General features: G+C 32.9%; 1 protein-coding gene across 8 annotated transcripts in view; it reads right to left on the bottom strand.

Moving 5' to 3' along the window:
• Positions 1-23,232, bottom strand: part of LCOR (ligand dependent nuclear receptor corepressor) — a 181,052-nt gene that overhangs the window by 21,688 nt on the left and 136,132 nt on the right. For 3 of the 8 annotated variants that reach the window (XM_071215742.1, XM_012524589.4, XM_004456981.5), the window contains 3 exons: positions 22,369-22,501; positions 17,394-17,681; positions 13,974-14,067 (listed from right to left, as the gene is read on the bottom strand). In XM_071215742.1, the coding sequence (XP_071071843.1) occupies positions 13,974-14,067; positions 17,394-17,681; positions 22,369-22,501 (515 nt within the window). Of the gene's footprint in view, positions 1-13,973; positions 14,068-17,393; positions 17,682-20,812; positions 20,876-22,368; positions 22,502-23,232 lie in introns of all 8 variants that reach the window. The other 5 variants (XM_071215745.1, XM_071215747.1, XM_071215746.1 and 2 more) reach the window with 2 other exon arrangements.

The raw sequence follows: 23,232 nt of genomic DNA on the forward strand, positions 1-23,232 counted from the left end.
ATTCATGCCTTAAACTGCTAATTATACACTCATCAACCTTTTAGACAATGTTTTGTTTGAGGAATATTTCTTTTCTATTAATTGTTGAAAGCACACCTGTCTACTCCAACTCTAAGTATACAGTATGATACTCATACTACCGTATTCCTCCCCACCCCAAACAACATAAGGTCCAACAACTTATACTTAAGTTGAATATGAAAAAGAAAAGTCAGTGTTAAAATGCTTAAAAACCATTTGGAAACAAATAATGATAAAGTGGATATTCAAAATACAAGAAGAGTTTTCTACTGTCACTTAATATGCAAATACTATTTTATAAAAGAAGAACTGTTCACTCATATCAACTACAAAATCTAACATTATATGACTTGGGTATTTTCATTTGAGTACAAATGTCTGCCAAGAGAAATTCACAGTCTTTGGGAAAAAATAACAAATCCACATTCAGGATATGATAAAAAACTAAACGCTTTTCCATTCCATTCACTTATTTAACTCCATTTCCCTTCTCGACTTCCCCAATTCCTATACCTTGTTAAAGCACAGGAGTCCCTGAATTAATTCCAAAGCATCAGCAGAATCTGAGAAGAAATTTCTGGTTTAGAAGGAAGTCCTTTCTTTTAATAGGATCATAACAAATGAAGAGCTAAATACTACTACATATCAACTTTGAAGATATCACACAAAATTCATTTATGATATGTTATTGTCCTACTACACTGATCTGGCCACCACTTTAGAATGGATAATTTTAAGAAACCAAGTACTTACAGCTTTGAAATTTACAAAGAAATAATTAGGTTTCCAGAAAAATGTTTTATAAACATGTGGCATAACTGAGAAAGGGTAACAAATGAAGTCAATGAGTAAGCCTGTATTATCAACAAAAATTTGGATTTTATAAACATCAAACTAAAAGGCAGAAATAGCCAGGATAACCAGTATGTCTGAGACAAAAATAATTAACTAAAAGAAAGCTAGACCAACTAACAAAAATAGCATCATGTTTGAATATATTAGGAATAATTAGAAATCACTTCAACCCGTCTATATGTAATTACATCATGAGTTTGAAAATACAACTTTTTGAAGGACTGAGCTTACATCACTTTTAATCTTTATCACTATAATTCAACTTTTACTAACAACTTTACAATAGGAATTTATAACACAAAATTTCTTGATATAAACTAGTTTCTAAAAACCACAATATAAATGTTGAGCAAGACACAATACACTGCCATTTCATTATGCTGTTCTTTCATTATTTTCCTGGTAAAAGGAAATATCATTTTCCCAATACTCAGAACTAATAACTTTAATTAACTAACAATGTTACTTTTACACTTAATAAGAAAAGAGGAAATAAAAATTAGTAAATCATTCTTTTTTGGCAAGCAATTCAAGCATAAAGTTTTACTCCGTGAAAACGTTTGAAAACAAAGTCCAGTCAGAAAAAGGTATTATGAAAATATATTTTGTTTAGCTGTTTAGTAATTTAATCCAAGAAGAAAATTAATGTAGTCCAAGGGGAGTATCAACTTAGTAAAAGAACTGAATTATAAGGTAGTGCTGCATCTGAATACTAAAGCACTGTTTTATAATAAGAACTTATAGTTATCTAAGGGATTTCTTCTGTAAAGAATTTATCATGAAAAATTAACTTTGATAACCATTTTCATTTATAGCACATTTCTAACTCTTATCCCTTTTGTCAATTTTTTTTTAAAGCATTAAAATCTTAGGAAATAGAAACCAAGCTTTTAAAACAGATTTTCACAACAAAATTTATTAGAAGAATAGTGGTTTTGAAAAGTCTAGCATCCAGTGAGAACTACCATACACAACATTACAGCTGGGAATGTTTCTCCAAAATGTCATGGTCAAATAATACAATGGAACCATTAAATCTTACACATGCACGAAAGAACTAGCGCTTTTGACATACAATGCAAAAAAAAAAAAAAAAGAAAAAAAAAGAAAGAAAAAAAAGGAAAAAAAGGGGACCATATGGATTAAAATTTAAGTACTCATCACATACATTAAGACACAGCTTATTTTAGTCCAGTCAAAAATCAGAACTGCATTTAAAATTTAACGTAGTGCAATCAAACCAAAAAACTTAATTTGTGATCATAAGTGCTCTACTACATAAACATTGATCATAGCAAGGAATAAAACGTTCAAATCACACAGTACAAAAAAAATCTGTAAATAAATATAAACTACAGTACAAGAGAAATATTAAATTATACAATTCCGTCAAACTGTAAACAGTATATTGAAATGAGGTCCATAAGAGTAAAGGGGGTTCCTGTTTTGTTGCATGACACTTGAACTTCTAAGAAATCTGAAAAATGCCATTTCCAAATATATTCAAAGGCTGTGGGTTTTATATCAGAGAAAATTCTTTTTAGATGTAAGATATCAAATATTAAAGCAGAGGAATAATCTATTTTGGTAACCACAGATATTACTGCAGAAAACAGAAGGAGTTTTTAAGAACAGAGACTTCTTGCAGACAAGTCTTAACATTAACGATGCAAAGTGCTAAAACATTGGAATTTGAACTTCACATCACAAGAAACTTGTCACTGAGGACGACTTCAAGTCTTCCAAATATTTTGAAGAAATCATTTGCTGACATGCAGACCTAGGTCACCTCTGCTAATATTTTTGACATTTTACATATGTTACAACACCAACTTTGGCAGAATCACTACTAATAAACACAAAGCACTCCTGGCCCAACGGTTCCATCACAGTGGCCAGTGCACAGAATTCTCTAAAGACATTGCATAAACTAGAATGTAGAGGTCAGACAATCAAGGACCAATGAGTGCTTGAGTTTAGTAGTAGTTATGGTGAAGATGCAAGAGCCACATTGAGGAGGAACTGCATCTGTGACAATTTACAGAAGCAGCAAGGAATGTTGTTTAATTGTGCTGGCTATTAGTGGCATTTAAAAATACATAGGTTAACCTTGTGGGTGGGGGGGGTATGTGTGTGTGCTGGCTATATACCTTTATGCACATTTTGATTTTTAAATATACTGTTAACAGGAACCCCCGTATTATCTGCTCAGTAGTAATAACTGAATATATAGAATGCCACTATAAGAGTGTGAGGCACCGTGTGCTGGAGAGTTATATGCAGCTTTAAAATCTGTTTGGCTGAGTTATACCTGGATACCTGAACTGAGTTTTTAAGTTGACATTCATCAAGGATGTGCTACCAGCACGACGAAATAAAAGCAAAACAGAAAAATACAAGTCACTGTTAGGTTTAAGAATAGCATCAAAGTACCTGAATTGAGTGAGAATAGTGTGTAAACTGTCCCTGAGGGTTTTAAAACAGTGTGTACAAGTTGGATTCCTAAGAACATTAGTTATATTTAACAGTTTGGACTGATAAAATACCAATGTCTGACAATTTAAAGTGGAGGTTATAAAGAATTAAATGCTAACACTCCAAATGTATATTCTATACATTTCTTCTCAAAGCAGCAATAAGCTGCTAAGTATACATCCCATCAGAAAAAAAACAACATATGGGAGTCAGATAAAGGTTTTCTATCTTAGTCTGTTTTTCTGACAGCACAGCATATCAATATCCAATGACTATATCTTTCCTAGATCAGAATGTTACTAATTTCGACTAGTAATATAGGATTAAACTTTTAATCAAACACTTTGCTATTACATACTAAATTCCTTAAACTTACTAATGCTGGTATACTAACCTAGTTAATTATCCCCCCCTCATTTTAGAAATATACCCTTTCATAACTTAAAAACATTAAGATCCTTTTCAGTCCTCTGATGTAAAAAGCATGTCAGTGAGTTAATATTAAAAATTTACACAGTAAAAAGGCTTGAATTTCAGCCAGATTCTAAATACTGCTCATTCCCTGAAGATTTAAAGGGGAGAGAATTCCTACCCAATTTCCTAGTGATTTATTTTTCTGAAATAATTGGACTTAATTTTTCATTTTGGGGAATTTCCCCCTCACTTTCTTTCAAATTCCAAATTTTTAAGCCTAAAATGCTTAATGAAATGAGGAAAATTTAGGCATTCACTTGGAATTGCTTGAAAGGTATAAAATGTTGTCTTTTCTTTCTTATGAGATTTATATAAATGTGAACTGACCCGATATTATGTAGTATGTTTTATATTTTTAAATAATCACCCTAAAACTTACAGTACCCAAGACTCTGAAGATAAATTAAGACTTTAGTGTTGTAACAGAAAAAGTGCTGAATTATCCCTTTTCTAGTACTTTAAACATTTCAGTCAAATGACTAGCTTCAACTAGTGATAGTAAAGTATACTGTATACCCATCCACCAAGCAGGAAAAAAAAAAAAGTAAACTGAATGAAAAAAAAAAAAAAAAAAAAAGACTTTTAGGAGTGTAGCACCGGGTATTAACCAAACTTAAAAAGGAGGTGTTTCACTCAATCTGACAGGGCAATAATATTCTAGATTGAAATTCTATTTGGCTATTGACTTAAAAATCCCTGCTTAACTGTGTCAGTGTCCTGTGTCCAACTACCCTGTCCCCCCACCCCCAGTCCCCTTACACACTATCCACTGAGAATCTAATCTCTAAAGAGATTAGTTTAAAATTTGTTTTCAGGACATACCTGAGAAAGGGTGCAATTATGCAGAACAAGGAACCCAAGACTGCACTAATACTGGTTATAGGTTCATAAATTCTTTCCTAAGACAAGTCTAAAAAGTCTAGGAGTTATGGATCTTCAAATATGTCTTACTGCTTTAGATTTTTTTGGTATGTGTGTAGGGTCATTTCCAGTGTTGAAAAGTTCATCTTGAGCCTGTTCAATGACAGTTCAAGACAGGATAAAGAGTTCATTTCCACATTCAGACAATAAAAGTTAAATATTATGATTACAATAATTGTTCCATCCAATAAATCTATGATTAACTAAAAGTGCTTGCTTTTCAGTTTTTATTGACATAGCACTAAACGAACGAGAAATCTTAAAATTATCCCCCAAATAACTGCAGAATTAACTCATGTTTTGTTTGTATAATCAGTATTAATTAGTCTTGATTCTCATTTTCAAAAGTCTAAAGTATTTTTCTATTTAATGAAGATGGCCCAACTTTGCTACAATATCTATCCTGTCACTACTTTTTAGTATTTTAGGACAGAATCTTTAGCCTTTACTCAAAGACTACATACTTTTCCACCATTCTTCCCATTCCCACCCCAATCACCTTCGTAACACTTAGGGCACACAGCTACAATGTTATGCTACAGGGCAAATGTCTGCTTCTTTAAAAAGCATAATTATTCGGGAATAAGAGACAAGAGTTTATGCAAAGAATTTCTCCCCTTTTCCTTTTCCTATCAGTTGTCATGTTCACAAATCCTACTCAAAATGAATCCAAAAACTAAGAAGAAAGAGTTTGGAGGTCTGCATTCCTTGTATCACAATTATGCTTTTTCCTTTTCAGGAGATTTTGAAAGCAATAAGATTTTTAAAAATCCATATATAATTTAACTGTCTCCTAAGTGGGCTGTATGGCTAAAACCATCAAATTTTTAATACTGGCCTGATCATAGTACTAATGAAGACCATCTATGATATCGTCATGAAGGCCAAAACTTAACATGTAATTTAAAATATCACCTGTAAAACAAGTGGGGCAGTTAAGTCTAGTGCCATATTCTATTACCAATGACAGCAACCGGAATATACAGAAAAGGGTAGTTTATATGAAAACAACCTCTGGCATTTAGGTAAAGAAAAAGAAACAAGAAAATACAGAAGCAAAAATAAGTGATTTGAAAATTAAATCTACAGGGATAATAGCTTTGAAATAAAAATGAAACTGAACTGTCATATATCCACTATATCTACTCAAAATAATTTCAGATTCTGATATTGATTTAAGATGCATTCATTTGTCTACAGAAATAACTAACTGAATCCAAGCTTCACTTTTGGGGGCAATGAAATGCAAGAATGTAAGAGAATCCCAGAGGCTTATAACCAGGCCCTACACTGTGTGCTTACTTAGGGTAGGGGGAGAACACATAGCTCAAAAGCAGCCCAAAGGTTGCCATATACTGCATAATGACAGAAGGTAGTAAGGATATGGGCCTTTATAGGTAGTCATTTTCAGTCTAATTTAGAGTTCTCTCCAGAAAATTGGGAACTAAACTTCTTATTGTGCCTTATTATTTTACTATCTGATCCCATATAGCTCATATTATAGCTCAGGTAAAATGTTGGGGAATAGAAATGCCAATTGGTTGAGGTAATGGTTTACATTAGATAACCAGAGTTCTAAAAGCACTTCAATGTTGTAAAGTAAAAATGTACCAAATAAAGCTAATACACACTTCACACTTGTTGAGCTTGCTCACCAGAATGAACAGTAATTAACTTCACATGAGGACCCCTACTATCACACAAAGCCTTAGTCATATTCATGATCTGCTGCAGCAAAGGTTTATCGCGCAACATCTAAACTTCAGAATAGCAACAAACAATATTAAAAAGTATTATATACACAAATATAAATTATTTTTCCTGAAAAAGAGACCTTGTCCTTCATGGTATTTAGGGAACAGAAAAAAACTATCTAGCTCATCACAAGCATAGTTCAGAGCCACATGTAAGCCTACTGAAAAAGTAATATAATACACTACATTACTGTCAAGCTTGATGACAGTATAGTTTCAGAAATGAGAAAGCTAATGATAAAAATACCAACAAGATATCCTTTCACAGAATTATTTAGTGTTTTGATTTTATAGAGCCATAGCTTATCCAGTCTATAATATCAACGTTCTCTCATAAAAATTCCAGAATTGATTTTAAAGATATTATCTCCTAGTATTAGTTTGAGTACTATCATATAATTTGAACAATGTCATCATCTGCCTACTGGAAAATGTGAGGGGAAAAAAGGCTTTTGCGACAAAGAGAACTGTGAACTACACTTTCCCACACCATACTCACATGTTGTTTGGGTCATGCAAACCTCTGATTAGCAGAAATTAAGCATGCGAATAGACCAATCTCTAATACCCATTTATAAGATGTCCCCAAACTAGAATATCTACACTGAAAGTGCCATACAGAAGAGTGGTAAATCAAAGAGAAAAATCAAATATTAAAGGATCACTGGAGGCACTGAGACTGACAGCCAACCATGTGATGTACAACCTCTGAGAAATACATGGTATAATGGAACTCTGAACACAAAATTTAACATTAAAAGTGCACCTGAATATTACAAACTAACTTTACAAAACCTACAATAAGGTAAAATATATATCTTTTGAAATATTCAGCAGCTTTTTGTTTTTTTTAAGTTTTTTTTTCTTTTGAGAGGCTCATGAAATTTAAAGGGACCACTATCTAATTTCAACCATGCTTCACAAAACAATAATGGCTATTTTATATTGCAGTTACCAATGTAATGCAATTAGTGCTTTAAAATAATCTACACTCAAAAAAGAAAAAAAAAAAAAAAAAGGAGGGAGAGGGGAGAGAGGGAGAGAAACTTTGGAGGAAATATGCTTATTGAAAAGCTTCTTGGAAAAGAAAGTTTACCTGAATATCAAGTCATGACTGATCTCAAGTGTATATGTTTAAAAGCTTCACAGACATGAGTATTACAATCTTCAGGTCTCAGGACTTTTTATCTGAGAAAGTTTAGAGTTTGGTTTGTTTTTAAAATTCACTTTCTAACCAAAACAAATAATAATAGTACTCAAATTTTCACTATTTACAACTCTCAGCCTACAATCTGAAATGACACAATACAAGTTCTCTTATTTAAACTGCAGCATTAAAGGGTAGGCACACCATTCTTCTGCTGCTCGATTGTCATCCACTGAAACACACATAGAAAATATTTATGTTAGTAAAATGATCACTCCATGTACACTACAATGACAAAATTTACATAACAACTCATACATCACTTATATAGACTACCACATAGGATTAAACCTCTCTGAACAGTAAAACTCTACAAAAGTTGAACTTTTAGGGCCAGATTTTCAAATGGGCCTTTAATGATGCCTTTCTGAGGGGAGGAGGGGGAACAAGCACAATTAATTGCTCAGAAGACCTTTTTGCAGCAATCTTGGGTCACTGAATACACCAACCATCATACAAAAAGGCACCACAATGGCTGCAATTAATTGTGTGCCAGCAAATTCTTGAGTGTGGAAGAAAGGAGGTGTTCCTTCATAAGCTTAGCCCTTTGCTTTCAGCAAACTTTGTACAACATCCTTCAACTGCAGATGAAAACCATACATTTGATAATTTTATTGCAACCTCCAGCTAGGCTGGAAAATTTTGCAGAGCCATATACTGCCAATGAGCCCAAATTGCTTTTTTTGTTGAGAAGGCCAGAAAGCCAGGAGGAAACAGGTTCAGTCATTCACTGATTAAAATGCTACACAAAATAACCAAACTAAAAGGGGAACCCAAGCCCAGGCTACGTCAAGAATGAGCAGTGCATATATTTTAGTAACAGCAATGGTGTGCCTAACCTTTGAACACATAGGTTGTTGGGGTGGGGGTGGGAGGGGAAAGAAGTATCCTTAATCTAATTAACTGCTCCAATGTTTCAAGGCAAGAATTTATGCCTTAGGAATATCTTGACCTACTTCTCCTCAAACTGTTAATATCCTTCTGAAATCATCAACTTCTATTTAACCAACACTCCAAGTTTGATTTTGTTTTAACCCAAAACTCCAATGACTTTTTTTTGGGGGGGGGGGGGGGAATTAAGCATTCAGAAAGAAGGTCCTAAATATCTCCCAGCAGATTATTACAGCACATGTATGGGATATGGATATTTTTTGTACAAATAGTAATTTGGTCCCAATTCAAAATTAAATCCCATGGGCTTTATCAGTTATTCTTATAAAAAACTGTAGAAAATAAACTTTCCAAGCTTATTAAAAGCCTATCTCAAAAAAAGCTTAAGTGTTCTCTTCAAGGAGTGCTTATACAAACATGATCTAAAAGGTCCTGAACCATGTGCTAAACAACCAGGAAAATCAGTTAAGTATCAGAAAGAGTTAAGAAGGGGATATTTGGTGGGATGCCAAAAAAAAAAAAAAAAAATCAAACCAACAAAAATCAAATCAGCCCCCTACTCTTGTACTAAAATTTGGATTAGTTAAAAAAAAAAAAAAGGAAACTAATGAGCTTGACTCCTGATTTTGTTAGAAAATGATAAGCAACCTAAATCATATTAGGTTACCTTGTGGTTTTATTTTTTTCTCTCATTACAAGCATGAATCCTTCATCAATGTGGATATATGCGCCGACTACTGATGTTGTAAAACCTAGATATCATTTTTGCAGTATCATGTCTACTTAAACACATTTCTTTCCCTATTTCTCCCATCCCCAATAAACAGATCCTAAATTTTAAACTAGTTGCTGCAACAACATTAAGTCATTAGTTAGCACATGATCAAATCTTTAAAAAGATTTAAGAATACAAAGAAACCTAGTTTGCTAAAATGAGGCATCCTCTATTGTTTTATGTAATGTAATGTACCCTGACTGCTCCTGAGTAAGAACGGAGCTCGTCCTCCATGAGATAAGGCTATATCCTCACTTGTTGGTGAGACCAAATTCTACCCTTAGAAAACCCAAATGAAATTACAGCAAAGGTAGTGTTACAAAGCAATTTACTGAAGCACTTCTGAAGGTAGTGTGTGTACCCATTCCACCTCCTCCTTTCCTGGGTGAGCACTAAACAGACTGCTAATTTATTAAGTAAACTTAATAGTGAGAAGAAATTTATAAAATGTAAATTGACCCAAATGGTTATCATTAGATAACCAAATTTCTTGAGTTCAAAGGCTTTATTATTCTTAAGGGTTTATTCTTTAGTTTAATCCTTCAATTAGTTAAATCTTAGAAGAAAAAATCTGAATAATTTTATATTATAAGATGGCTTTCCAATTTGCAACGATAAAGCTCCCAGTATGACAGAGATGGTTTCTAAAAGGGGGCTTTTTTTCCTCTTTTTTTTTTTTTAAATAAAGGCAAATATAACTTAAGGAAAAAAAAAGAAGAAAGAAAAGCATGCAGGCTCTACAGGCAAGGAGTCCACTTCCATGTATCTGTGTTCTCTGTGAGGTAACTCAATTCTCTTTTGTAGAGAAACATGCAAAAGGCCAAACAATATTCCGAGCCATACTGCACATGGAAATTTTAAAATATGCAACATTCGGAATGCACCTTTCACCTCTGTACACAAGTCAATGCAAAATCTGCAAAGAAACAAGTGTTACAGTAAATGAAGTTAGGTGCAAGCAATGACAGCTGAACAATGCAGTAGTGCTCACCCAGTTTGTACAGTAATTGGCACTCTACAGTATTCCTACTCATTTTTTGATTCATTTGCACTTTGTGCTGCCTCTCCCTGGGGATCTAATTCAATCTTTACAGAAACATCTGGCCCCTCCGACCTCATTAATTTCATCTTTTTCTTTGGAGGGTTTTTCAAAGTGCCCAGCCTCTCCTTTACTTTGTACTCCAGTGTACTGTGGGGAATGCCATAAATACTCTGAGCTTTGGAAACACTCATTTTTCCACTCATAACCACTGAGATTGCTTCCTCCAGTATCTCACTGTTGTACTGTCTGTAACGCCCTCTTTTCTTCCGAGGCTGCTTGGAGCCAGAGTCTCCTTCTTGATCCGATGTGGGATATGGCTGTCCAGAGGTAGACTGCTCAGCATCTGAGCCCCAAGAATCGGGTCCAGCATCTAGCATGCTTTTCCTATTTTGTTTTGGAAGAATAGCCCTTAATTTTTTACTAAGTGCGCTCTCCGTTTGTGAACCCATTACCAAAGAGCTATAGCTGTACTGATCACCAGTGCGAGATTCCCAAGAAAGATCCATTCCTCGAACTTGTGGTATCTTTAAATCTACAGGAGATGAATGGCTCACATCCTTTTTTCCATCTTGTTTTGCTTGAAGTGCCATTTTTGGAAAGGCAGAATTTTCTGCAAGAAAAGGAAGGTCACTGATGTTGCTGAGTGCACCATTTCCCCTGAATTTCATACGGCTGAGGTTGAACTCATAATGTGGTTTTGCCCAAGAGGCTTCCCTGGATAATATTAAGTGTTGTCCATGATTCTGTAATCCAGATGGCCCAAGGCTGGCAGCTGTGGACAATTGGTTTCTGCTCAGTAGTTCTTCACTAATCTGCAGGGATCGAGCCAGTGGAACTTTGAGTGATGTGGAGTGTCCAAAACCTTCCCTGGTTCCATCTTGTAAGCTTCTTGGAGGTACCCCATCACCACTCCGAAGTCCGTCTGGGCGGTACTGGCTGGGTCTCCCAGGTCGCCTAATTGGATGGAAGGAAACTGATGTGAGCAGGACTTGCACAGGTAGGGAGGGATGGGTGAGGGGACCACTCCTTTATTAGAAGGCCTTGCTTGGGTAACATCACTTTGTGTTATTTATTTATTTTTCTCTAAAATTAAAAAATTGTCTCAGCAGTTAGTTTTAAAATTCATTCACAAAAAAAGAAAAAGAAAAAAACAAAACAAAACCAAAAAAACCAAAAAAACCAGGAGCTTTTTGGGCAAAGAAAAAAGAACCTGTCAGCTGGTCTCTGGTTGGGTTCACAAATTTTCGGAGAAAAAGTTTCGCGCAACTGTCTGAAAATAGCACCTGAATTATTAATTACAAAGTAATCATCAATCTCCATAGACCTACACAGAATTGTGTTACCAATGTGACGTTACCACTAAACAAGTACAGTAATAAAAGAGTAAGCCAAATCATTTATTTTAATGCAACATATTCAACATCATGACAACCAGGTGTAAAACTGGAACTATTTACATTGATGGAACCCATAATTGTTCAATTATCCCACAAATGAGTTGATGTTCATCATCAAAAATCAAACCACTCCAAAGAACATTCCTTATTTTGCTTGGGGAAAAAAAATATGGCTACCAGCTTCCCACTCTCCCCCCAAACAAACAACAGCAAAAAACAAAAACCAAACCAAAACAAAACAAAACAAAAAAACCCCCTCTACATTACAACTTACCACATTTCTTCATTTTAAAACACTATCAGCTGCAGATACATGAGTATCACTGATTCTCCATTTGAAATATTCCAAGCTTAAAAGAAATTACCCTTTATTTTCCCCAAGACTTTGCTCCTTAAACTCTATTCAAAGTACTTATTGTGAGAGGTATATAAATAATTGTGTAGCAGTTTTCTTGGGTTAAAAACAAAACAAAACAAAAATGAAACAAAAAAAAAACCCTTCTTGAAATAGCAAACATCTACTTTGAAATTTTAAATGGATAGCTTTCAAAAATGTTTAAAATACCTACTATATACACACAAAGCGAATTCATAAGGTTTTTATTTTCACAACAGATAAAGATTATCAATGTTAAGATTAGCAAATGGCAAAGCATACCCAAAGGGAGTGATTACATTAACTAGTAATGAAATCTAGCTGATGTTTTTTTTAGCAGAAATAATGGTAAGCAAGCTATGTTCTCCATAAGTCTACAGGGACTCTGTGCTGTCATTAGTAAATAACACAGTAAGGACACACTGAGTACTCAACTACTAAATGATGGGCAGTAGTATTGGTGTATTTGTCTTCTATAAAACAAAACCACAAAGAAAACACTTCATTCAGAAAGATTAACACAGCAACTTCAACCATATAATACATGGACCTGGTAACCAAGTTTAAGGTGAATCTTAAGAGATTCATTTATGCAAAGCACATTTGGGCTTCTCCTTTATGTGCTCTTAATTATACAACTCAATTTTTAAAAAATGTATGCATGTAACCCAATGATTTGGGATCATGCTGACATATACAGCACTATGCCATTGAAAAAAGAAGGGCTTAAGAAAAAGAGATTAGTAAACTATGTAAAATAGATAAAAGTAATAGCTATTTTTAGACTGAAGAAAGGAGAGGAGGAAAAAAAAAGATAGATTTGACTGAAAATTTAAAGGGGGTATATTTTAGAAGCCAGTAAGAGGAATCCTTCAATTTTAAGGTAATTTAAGAGTCAGTCAGAAAAGGCTAGTCTATTCTTGTTTACTTATTCCTTTATAATAACTAACTTTCCCAAGTTGGTATTCTAAAAATTAAAAGATCTAAATATTAACTAATTTAAACCTACTGAAGTTATTTTTCATAACTAGATTTGTTGATTTTTGGTCACAACACAGCATTATGGAAATGGCTTCCAAAAGTAGTCTCTAAATATTTTATTACCTAAGTTTTAGAAATGGTTAGTATGTACATATATAGGGAGAATTAGACAATTCTTACACTATGAAATTAGGTGGTCTGCTAAGAGTTATCAATATTGAGCATGTAGTAATGTCCTGGCAGCATAAGATGGTTACCCACCAATATCTATAACCAGTCTCATCTATTAGAAAACAAAAAAATACAGACATTTTCTGAACTGCCACACAGAATTAAAACTGCAGTTCAAATCAACAAACAAAACAAAACCAAAACCAAAAAAAAAAAACAAAACAACACACGCACACACAAAACCCCACAATACATATTAAGTTATAATATTAGAGCTCAATTTTCAGTCAACAACTTCAAAACATACAATACACCTTTACATCTTAACTTTGGAATTACTTAGCTTGGGTTTCACACTTCAAAACACTCAACAACTAAAAGTCCAAAGACATATTCTTGCCATATTCATGATTATTTACTATTTGTACTAAACCGACAGAATTGCTCTATACTAGCCAGTTCTAAATTACAGAGATTGTATCTTTACTTGATAGGTGGACATTTTGCAAAAGGCCCATCTCTAAGACTGCTACTCCGAAGGGTTAATTTTTAAAATGTACAGGGGAGACTGGTATCAATCATTAATAAATTACTTTTATAAAACTGTGTAAGGTTACAAATATTTTCCCTTACCCGTTCCCTTGAGTACTGGAGCAGCCTGGAGAGTGGCTCAGGGAAGTGCTGCCAGCACATGGACTTTTCTTAGTGGACAGATCAAGTACACCGTCTGTAGAGACACAAAGGAACGACTGAAGGTATTAAAAACTAGGAGCAAATATGAACCGAATAGGCTAAAAATGAAAAAGCAGTAGTTCTAGTCAACTAAACATATACTGAATTATTAAATCAATTCATTATTAAAATCAGGATATTTGTCCTCCTAGAGCTACATAAATTTAGTAAAGCATGTTGTGTTTAATATTACCAAGGTAAAATATATTATTAAAAGGGAAGATAAAACATTCACAGATGTAAAGATACTGAGATATTAGAAATACCAGTTTATACTGCATAAGGTTCTGTGCTAGATGATTAGACTTCATTTTCTAAATTTTGTTTTTAATGCCCCACAATACCATACAAACTATAAAATCAAATTCCCTGAGAGCTAAGTCTTAAAGTACGTAAGAGTTGAATTCTGAAAATTCTAAATACAAAAATTACTTTGAAATGTTAATTTTTACAGGGTTAAATTACATGTATACACTGTGTAATATAGTTCTATAAGCTGAATCAGTTGTTAACTGTTTATAATTTGGGTGTGTCCTACTCACTCTTTGGACACATCTGCAAAAAATGTATAGCTGGATTCAATCTTTTGAAAAAACTGCGGATTCTAAATTTACTTGCTAAAATTTATTAATAAGGTATTTATTACCAATTAGTAGGGAAAGAAAGAAGAATGAAGCAGTCTTGATATTGATAAATGCCTCCTAGAGATGTAGCCATTTTTTACTGACGTTAGACAAATATCACAAATTCATGTTATTAATAAATAAAACTAGAAAACTTTTTCCCTTTGAAATTTTTTTCCTCCCTTATAGACATATTTAGAGAAGAATTCTCAAAGTCTGGACAACCTTTAAAGATGCCCATTCTGTCCAAAATTAATAGAGCAAGATAATATTCAACACCTCTGATTTTCAGCTGGCCAGCAGAGAGGCCCTATTTACTATCTGGTTATGTTAAAAATCATCCCAGTACAGAACCTACTTAGGACTTGTGTAGATATTTTAACTCCTTATTTCAGGCTGTTAGGAATAAAAAGGCAACTGAGTTTAAAAGAAAGTCCACACTCATATAGAACAAAGTTTTGTTCCTACAGTCGTTAATGCTTCTAAAAATGTAATTGCAATCTTATAGAACCAGGTATCCTAACCCAATTAGACATCTAACAAGCAAATGCACTGTTTGCAATTTTTTCAAACAAATACAGTATTTATTTAAAATTTCTAAGTCTGTCTAATCAAATAGGCAATATTTTTTAAGACTCCCAATAAAAATATTGTGATTAAAGTTGAAAATACAGTAACATTCATTACAGAAATAAAGTTTAAAATTTGTTTCATTTGAAGTCTGTACACTATATTCCTATTATTTGGTTCAAATTTCTCTTGATGCTGTCAATACAACATATCTTTTAATTATAACAGTAGCTAGAGGAAATTAAAAATTAGTCAGTGATATCTTTGTATATTAAACTTCATTATTAATATTTTAAATATAATCTCTATGTGGTCATTCTCCTATTTTAAACCTGAATAATTTAGTGCAACATTTAGGGGAAATATGGCAACCAAAAGTATACTGATTTGTTAATAAATGTCTCAGAACTTCAAGATTCTGACTTGTTCATTACAGAGTAGCAGGTAGGGAAAAATTATTCAAAGAATATATCGTTTAATAAGCAAATGAAGCCAGTCCATTAAATATAAGCCCTTTATAAATTAAAGTAAAAGAAAAAGTTCTTTCAAAGAGGTCCTTTTAAAAAATAAACTTTCTAAAATAAACATATTTCTCACCATAACCTTTATGCACACTCTTCTGAGATTTCTATAATAAAGATTAGCACAGAAATCACCAATTTTTGTGGTTATTCAATGTCTGAGTTGAAATGCTCAATTCGCCTTTGTAAAATTAAAGGTAAATTGAGATAACAAAGCAACAGGAATATATAATCCATTTCAGAGAAAATTTTTAAAGACTTAAGAAACGTTTGCTAAACAAAATTGATAAACTTTTAACTTATTCACTTAATTAGGTTCCTCACCAACAAATTTTCTTCTGGAAATATTCTAAGGTTAGTTCATAATACCATGTGCATAATACTAACTCATGGATGGAGCTGATGGTAGCACATTATAAGGAGTGTAACAAACACTGTATTTATGGAAGTGATTGTGGCTGAAACAAGTAGTCCAGGAAGGTTAATGCTAATTGGAGGGCAGCTAGAGGATAATATAGGGAATGTATAACTTTGGTGTTAAATGAAAACTGTGGTCAGTAATATAAATATAGGTATGGTCTACTACAAGGTGTTAAGAAATGTGGAAATATATGGTAAAAATATAGTCAATATAACTTAATGACTATAGTTAATAATACTGTAATTTTTTCATAGCAAAAGCAAAGAAGGTAGTATACTAATGAGAAAAGTAAAAAAAAGAATATGGAGCTTGGTTTTGTGAGAAAAGAATATGATTAAAAGCTTTTTCTCTTCTTCATTTTCGTCATTAATAAGGAGACCTTGACTATGTCATTTAACTAATCTGTGTTCATCTGTGTATGTTCTGAACACTGAAGGAATAATTGAGTTTGTTGTTGGGATTAGATGAGCTTAAGTGCCTAGACAGAACTTTTTAGGACTAATACTTCCACAACTTATTGAGCTGCCTTTCGTCTGTGATTTTTTTTCTGAATTTGAAATAAAGTTTGAAAAAAAATATCTCATGCATGTATTCGTTTGCATATTTATAATACTGAATACACTGAAAATTTACTTATTTATGAAATTTGTGAAACCTACTCTAACTGAACTTCTCAATCTGAAGTGTATTTTGTCTCCTTCTCACTTCAAGATTTCTGACTCTAGTAGTTTCTTTTTTAAAAATGGAAACAATGGATATTTTTGCCTATCACATCATTTGCAAATTATTACTACTTCTACCTAACAAGTAATGGCATGCTTATTTCTTAGATAAGTGTTAAGCCTAGAACATTGATAGTTAAGGGGAAATTTTTAACTTCTCATAGTCCCCTCCCCCCCCCCCAAAAAAAAGGGAATATGACAATGCCCTGGAAAGTATAAAATGCTTATATAATAACTTAAAGGTCTGTAACAGTGGTAACCACCTAGCTTTCCTGGGTTACTAAGTGCTGATGGGTAACGTTACCACTTTATCTGTCCTTCTTTTATACCATGCATACTCAGGAATATTTTAAGAATTACATTAGTTTTTAACTTATCATTGCTGCTGGTGCAATAATACTCGCCAATATTTTCTCCCCAACTTATTCTGATTGGATAGAGGAGACCTTGACATCAAACCATACCTTGTTCGCTAGGTTCTGACTGAGACTTTCTGACAGTAAGGTCCAGAGGTGAGTCTTGGTCAGCCATGAGAAGTTTGCTGAGCACAGGGTTCTGAGTAGTTGCAGTCGTGGGAGAGGTGGTGACTGGAGATGCTTTCGGCAGGCTTTGGTTCTTTGTGCTATTGGGCTGGCTGGGGTCCTGAGTAGAGCTATTTTTTGAGGTATATTCAGCAGCAAATTGTTGGATCATTCGCTGCATGATCTCACGGGCCACTAGGGGAATATTGGGGTCGGAGACCCAGGGACTGTCTGTAAACAAAGATTTATTTACTTTTAAAGTAGGACAACGTACTAAAAAAAAAAAAAAAAAGACAGCTTTCAATCAAACATAAAATTTCAGTTTATTCTTTTTCTTAAAATACAATATCCTAAAAGTAGTAATCACACTTGAGTTTTTTAAATCTCTAAGCTTATGAGTTGCTGATTTTTAAAAATAAGCTTTTCATAAAAATATCTCTAAATATTCCCTCTTCTTCCCACCTCCAGAATTATGAAACTAAATTAAGGGATAACAGTGTTCTCTTATGGGCAAGAATCACTTACCTGATTCAGAAATCCCAAAACCCTTCCCTTATGAAATAATGACTTCCCTGTTTACCACCTACAGATCATCACATCAGTTTTCCCCTAGATTTTCCTTCAGCCATCTCCTCTAAATTTTTGAAGTATGGGTTGCTGAGTCTTGAGTGCTCGATTTACTTCCTGTTAAACATTTAATGCATACCAAGATTATAAAAGGAGATACTTAAAATTAAGTTCTATGATAGGTTAGGACAATGGTTCTCACACTTTATTGTTCATCAGAATTACTTGCAGGGTGTTAAAGTACAGACTACTGGGTTCAAACCCCAGAGTTTGATTTAGTAATTCTACTGTGGTTTCAAGAATAAGTATTTTTAACAAGTTCCTAGATGCTGCTGGTCCAGGGGCAATTTTAGCACTCCTGGGCTAGAATTTTTTAAAATACCAAATTCCCAAAGTCTAAGAAAGACCATATATTCCTCGAGTGCTTTAACTACTTTCTGCCAATCATTAATATTAGGAAAGCAATGAAATAAAATATACAAATGATTTCTAAGCAATTTTAATTTAAACACAAAACCATATGGATTTACTCACTCACAGAACTTTTAGCAATGGAAGGGGCTTTAAAGGTTAAATGGGGTAAAATGAAAATGTTTTGTGTTAATATCAATACAAGATATTATTGTCATCATGTTTCATCATTTCCACACTATAATTGTCTCTCAGGAAGATCAAGATTCTTGAGAGCAGAGAATATGCTTTTTGAAAATTTCTATATACTCAGCACCTAATCTTGTCTGGCATAAAATACGCATTCATATTAGTTGGGTAATAAATGGGCCAATCAAATCAATCACATCATATAGTTCTCTCTTTTTTTTTTTTTTTTTTAACAAATAAGGGAAATGTGAACTAAAATGCAAGTAGCCTATTCCATTTTGTATAGATGGTTAGGGGTAAATCATTGATTTAGAACTTGTCTCTGAACTTAATGTTCCACTATGACCTTCATTCCCCACCATACTTCTGAGGCTTTAGAAGATGGGTGTGGTTGGTATGCCAAAACAGAGCTCAGAAAAGTTCAGTTTCCTTGGTCTTTTAAAGATTGGCTAGAGATGGCAAATTACTTTACCTGCAGTATATTGGAGCTGTAAGAAACTGAAGAGGTTGATTTATAAATTTAAAGAAAGACTGACCCTTATTACTACTAAAATCTAAAATCTTCACATACAGAAAAATAACATCAAATCCTCACAATGCTCCTAAGAATGGACGACTTTTTTCTGAAGGGCAATAATCAATACAAGGACATTTCCGTAAAAGTCAGAATATTTATTTAATTCTCTGGAATTTGAGATTTTCTCTACTATTAAAATTGTTTCTGTTCCACTAACAAGTATGTACCTCACCAAGTTTCCTCTCTATAAATACAGACCTTGAGCATTCTAGAGAGTTTAGTAATAAAAGTATTTAGTTGGGTAAGGTTCAGAAGTTCCTACAATTACTGATAATGAGTTCTTATATGTCTTAATAAACATTCTAATCATGCATTGCTTTTTAAAATCTCTAAACTTAGGATTTTAAAAATATTCATTTAACTTTCCAATAAAATCCATTTTTTTCCTACATAGTATACAATCCTCCATAAGAAAGGTTGTATATAATTTCAAGTTTGAATATATTAGTGTCCCATTCCTCCCTCCCAAAATTGGAGAATATATAATACACAGAGGAAGTTTCTGAAAAGGAAGAAAAATGAAATAATTGATGAGATATCTGTGTTTAACTGGATTAATAAATATAATTTAAGAGCTGTGTGAAGAATCTTTAGGCTAAAGACCATAAATCATTACCTCTGAGCTTTAAATGCCTGTAGCATATGTCTCTTTGAATGAATGACACACAATCATTAGATAAAGCACGTTCAATGTTTATGAATCAGATGACATCTTTGACATTTATTTGTGTATCTTTTGAAAGCTTCTTGTACACATTTCTTTCTTCTACTTAAAATACAATACCTATAAACATAGCCATCCCTAGGGCAACACACACAATTGCATCAAATAAAAGCAACAAATGGCCAAAATTAGAACATGTAAGTACTACATCACAGCCACCTGTGTATTTTTAAATATATATCTAACTTTTAGAAAAGCGTCAATTTTTTTTTAACAGAAACTTTACTAAGCAAGCTGAAAAGCAATGCATTTATGGCAGTTGTGGAAGGCACATTGTTTTTAAATTGGATATACTACACTGCATACCTCAAAAGCTGACTTTTATTACATCTATGCTTCTACTTAGCTATACATAAACCTTTGCACACTAATTAATACTCTGAAACAATTCACTAAATCCAAGTATCAATTATTTTTCAAAACAAAATCCTTATCAGGCTAAATTGTCTGGTATTAACATGAAGGGTACCAGGGCCATTTTGAGACATTTCCAATAAGATTAATATCTAAAAATAACATTAATACATAAAGCAATTGGGCAGAAATTTCCAGCTTCAAAACTACCTTCCCATCCCCCCCCCACCCCTGCCGAGCATCAGATTTTAAAGAGTATATAGACAAAAACACACACTTAACTTTACAGAGAATTTTGGAGGGTTCCTATTCTCTTGAAAGTCTATCCTGAGACTAATTCTAAGGTAAGACTCCTTCTCTGCAAAAATTTACTTTCTGAATAAGAAAATTTATAAAGAATTTTAACATAATTTATTCCCCCATGACAAACTGATGGGACTGGTAGAGAAACAGGAAAGAATTTCCCTTTAGAAATCTTATGATAGACCTTGTTAATTTCCCTTAAGCAAAGTGAGAATGAAAACTGGTTCCTCTACATACATTAGGAAGATGAGTTCCTCTTTTCAGATAATGATGCTTGCTATAGCAACCCATCAATAGATCCTAAAGGAGAGGAGATGTGAAGATATTTTATTTGGTTAATAAACTGAAAGAACTGATCTATCAGTCGTTTTTACTTAAATACAATAATCAAATGATTAAATTAAGTATTTTGGATATAATTTTGGAATTGAGGGTCTTTATGGGGATAAAATGAGTATAGGAGGCTAGGTTAGAAGCTTTAGGTGAGAGGATGCTAGTGGTTATCAAAAGAAAAGTGAAAGTGTACTAAAAGTTTTAATTTTGTTTAGGGATCTAAGGGAAGAAACTGTATGTGCTATTTTTAAAAAATGTGCATTCTTTAATTTTATGCCATTATTTTGTATGACACTTCAACTTAAATCACCTTATGAAAATATTTATTGGTCACATTAAATAAAAGCTCAGCTGGTATCTAGCTGTAACTATAATTCATTAGAATCAGCACTTAAAGACTTTAGTGTACAGTCAAAATACACTCTTTAAACTTCTGAAGTAGAGAATTTTCCAGAGGAATGAGAGGTATAAACAAAAATAAATGGAGAAATAGGAAAGAAAGGAATCACTGAATCTGCTGACAAACAAATATGGGTATTCAAGATTATCAGGAGAATGCAATAGACTATTTTAGAACCTATCATACTAATCTCCATCTTGAAACTAGAGAAAAGTAGAAACCAAGGAATACAAACCTATTTAAGAAAGAATTTCTGGAAAGTAAAGACCCTTGACTAGAATGGATCACGAAGGAAAGTCCTGGATTCTCAAAGTCTTGGCTTACAGCAATTACGCTTTGTGTGCTTCTATGAACAACTCTAAACTTGGGTTCTATGATTGAAGAACTTTCCCATAAAAAAACAACAACAGTAAAACAAGCCTACAAAAGTTCAAGGAGAAAGATAAATAGAAAAATGCAAGAGGTAGAGTTATTAAATGTTACCTCAAATGCAGGAAGGAAATTGTATTATATAATACTAAGTTTCTCTAATTTTAATAATTCAAAGAATTTTTGTGAAACAAGAACATATCAAGGAGGAAAAAATGTTTGCAAATCTAATTTTAATATATAACTCTGTATTTTCTCCCTAAACGAAATTTCAGGGGAATTCATAAAACCTAACATAGATGGCTTTATAGTTATCAGTGACTAAACAGAACTACATATGTAAGAAAATTTGTCTAACAAAACATAACTACTCACACATTACAATTTTCAGACATATATAATAATTTCCTGAACTAAATATTTACTAAAGTTTACACAGCACTAGCATTTCAGAACAAAACAAAACAAACAAAAAGTATGTGAGTGTGTGTGTGTGTATGTGTGTGTGTGTGGGGGCGGTCTACCTTACCCTATTCCAAATTTTACTTGACCAAAGGGATACAGAGAAATATAAAGTTTACCATCAATAGAGAAAAATATTTTTAAGATTAATTCTTTTAAAAAATGACATTCAAATTGTGGAGATTAATATAGGACAAGTAGATGCTAAATGTTCTTCACTGAAACCAACCTTTTCTATAAAAGACTGCATTGAGGAACTCTTCTGCTTGTCTCTCGAACCGAGTGATTTTTGCTTGCTCTTGTTTAAGCAGAGCTTCTTGCCCACTTCCTGAAGCTGGTTCATCCAGACCGACTAAGTGTCCCTGCAAAAATATTTGGTGAAATATTTGCAAAAAATCTTTCCCCATTTAATATGAAAAGCACAGACGCATAATCAGAGACAAACTTTAATAACAGATAAGAAAAATTAGTTTAATACTATTAAAAATATTTTAAGACGTCAAATCAGGATAAAAATTTATTTCTACAAACATATAAAAGGAAAATGAGTATACACACATATTTTTTGGATGGTTTTTAATCCACGTTTTGTGACCATTATTTTGAAACTATGCAAAAACTCTAATTAAACTAAAATTACTAAAGGGAACATTTCCTTGAGCATTCAAATATATTGGTTCTAATTAACTTAATAGTTCATTGACAACTCTAACAGAATGGTTTAAAAAAAAAAAAGACCCTTAAACCCTAAACTTCATTTAATTGAGAATCATGTTTGCCCTCCTACTAAGAGACTGTTTTCTCCAGACACAAAAAACATACATTTTAAATGGGTCACTGGGAAAGAAAATACAAAAAATATATTTGAATTCATAATTCTGTCCTAAGATCACTGTTTTACAAACTATGGTTCTCAAAAGTTTAGTGGCTATGAAATTGACTTAATGGGTCAAAACTATATTAGAAAAAATAATTTAAAAATACAGTGCACTGAATATTATAAAGGTAAACATTTCTGTATCTTCTATTACAGTTGTATGTATATATATGTTTGAACATGTACGCAATATAAAATATAGGTTGTAATTTAAAA

This window comes from Dasypus novemcinctus, chromosome 6 (assembly GCF_030445035.2).
Source record: "Dasypus novemcinctus isolate mDasNov1 chromosome 6, mDasNov1.1.hap2, whole genome shotgun sequence".
In the NCBI taxonomy this organism is placed as follows: Eukaryota; Metazoa; Chordata; class Mammalia; order Cingulata; family Dasypodidae; genus Dasypus; species Dasypus novemcinctus.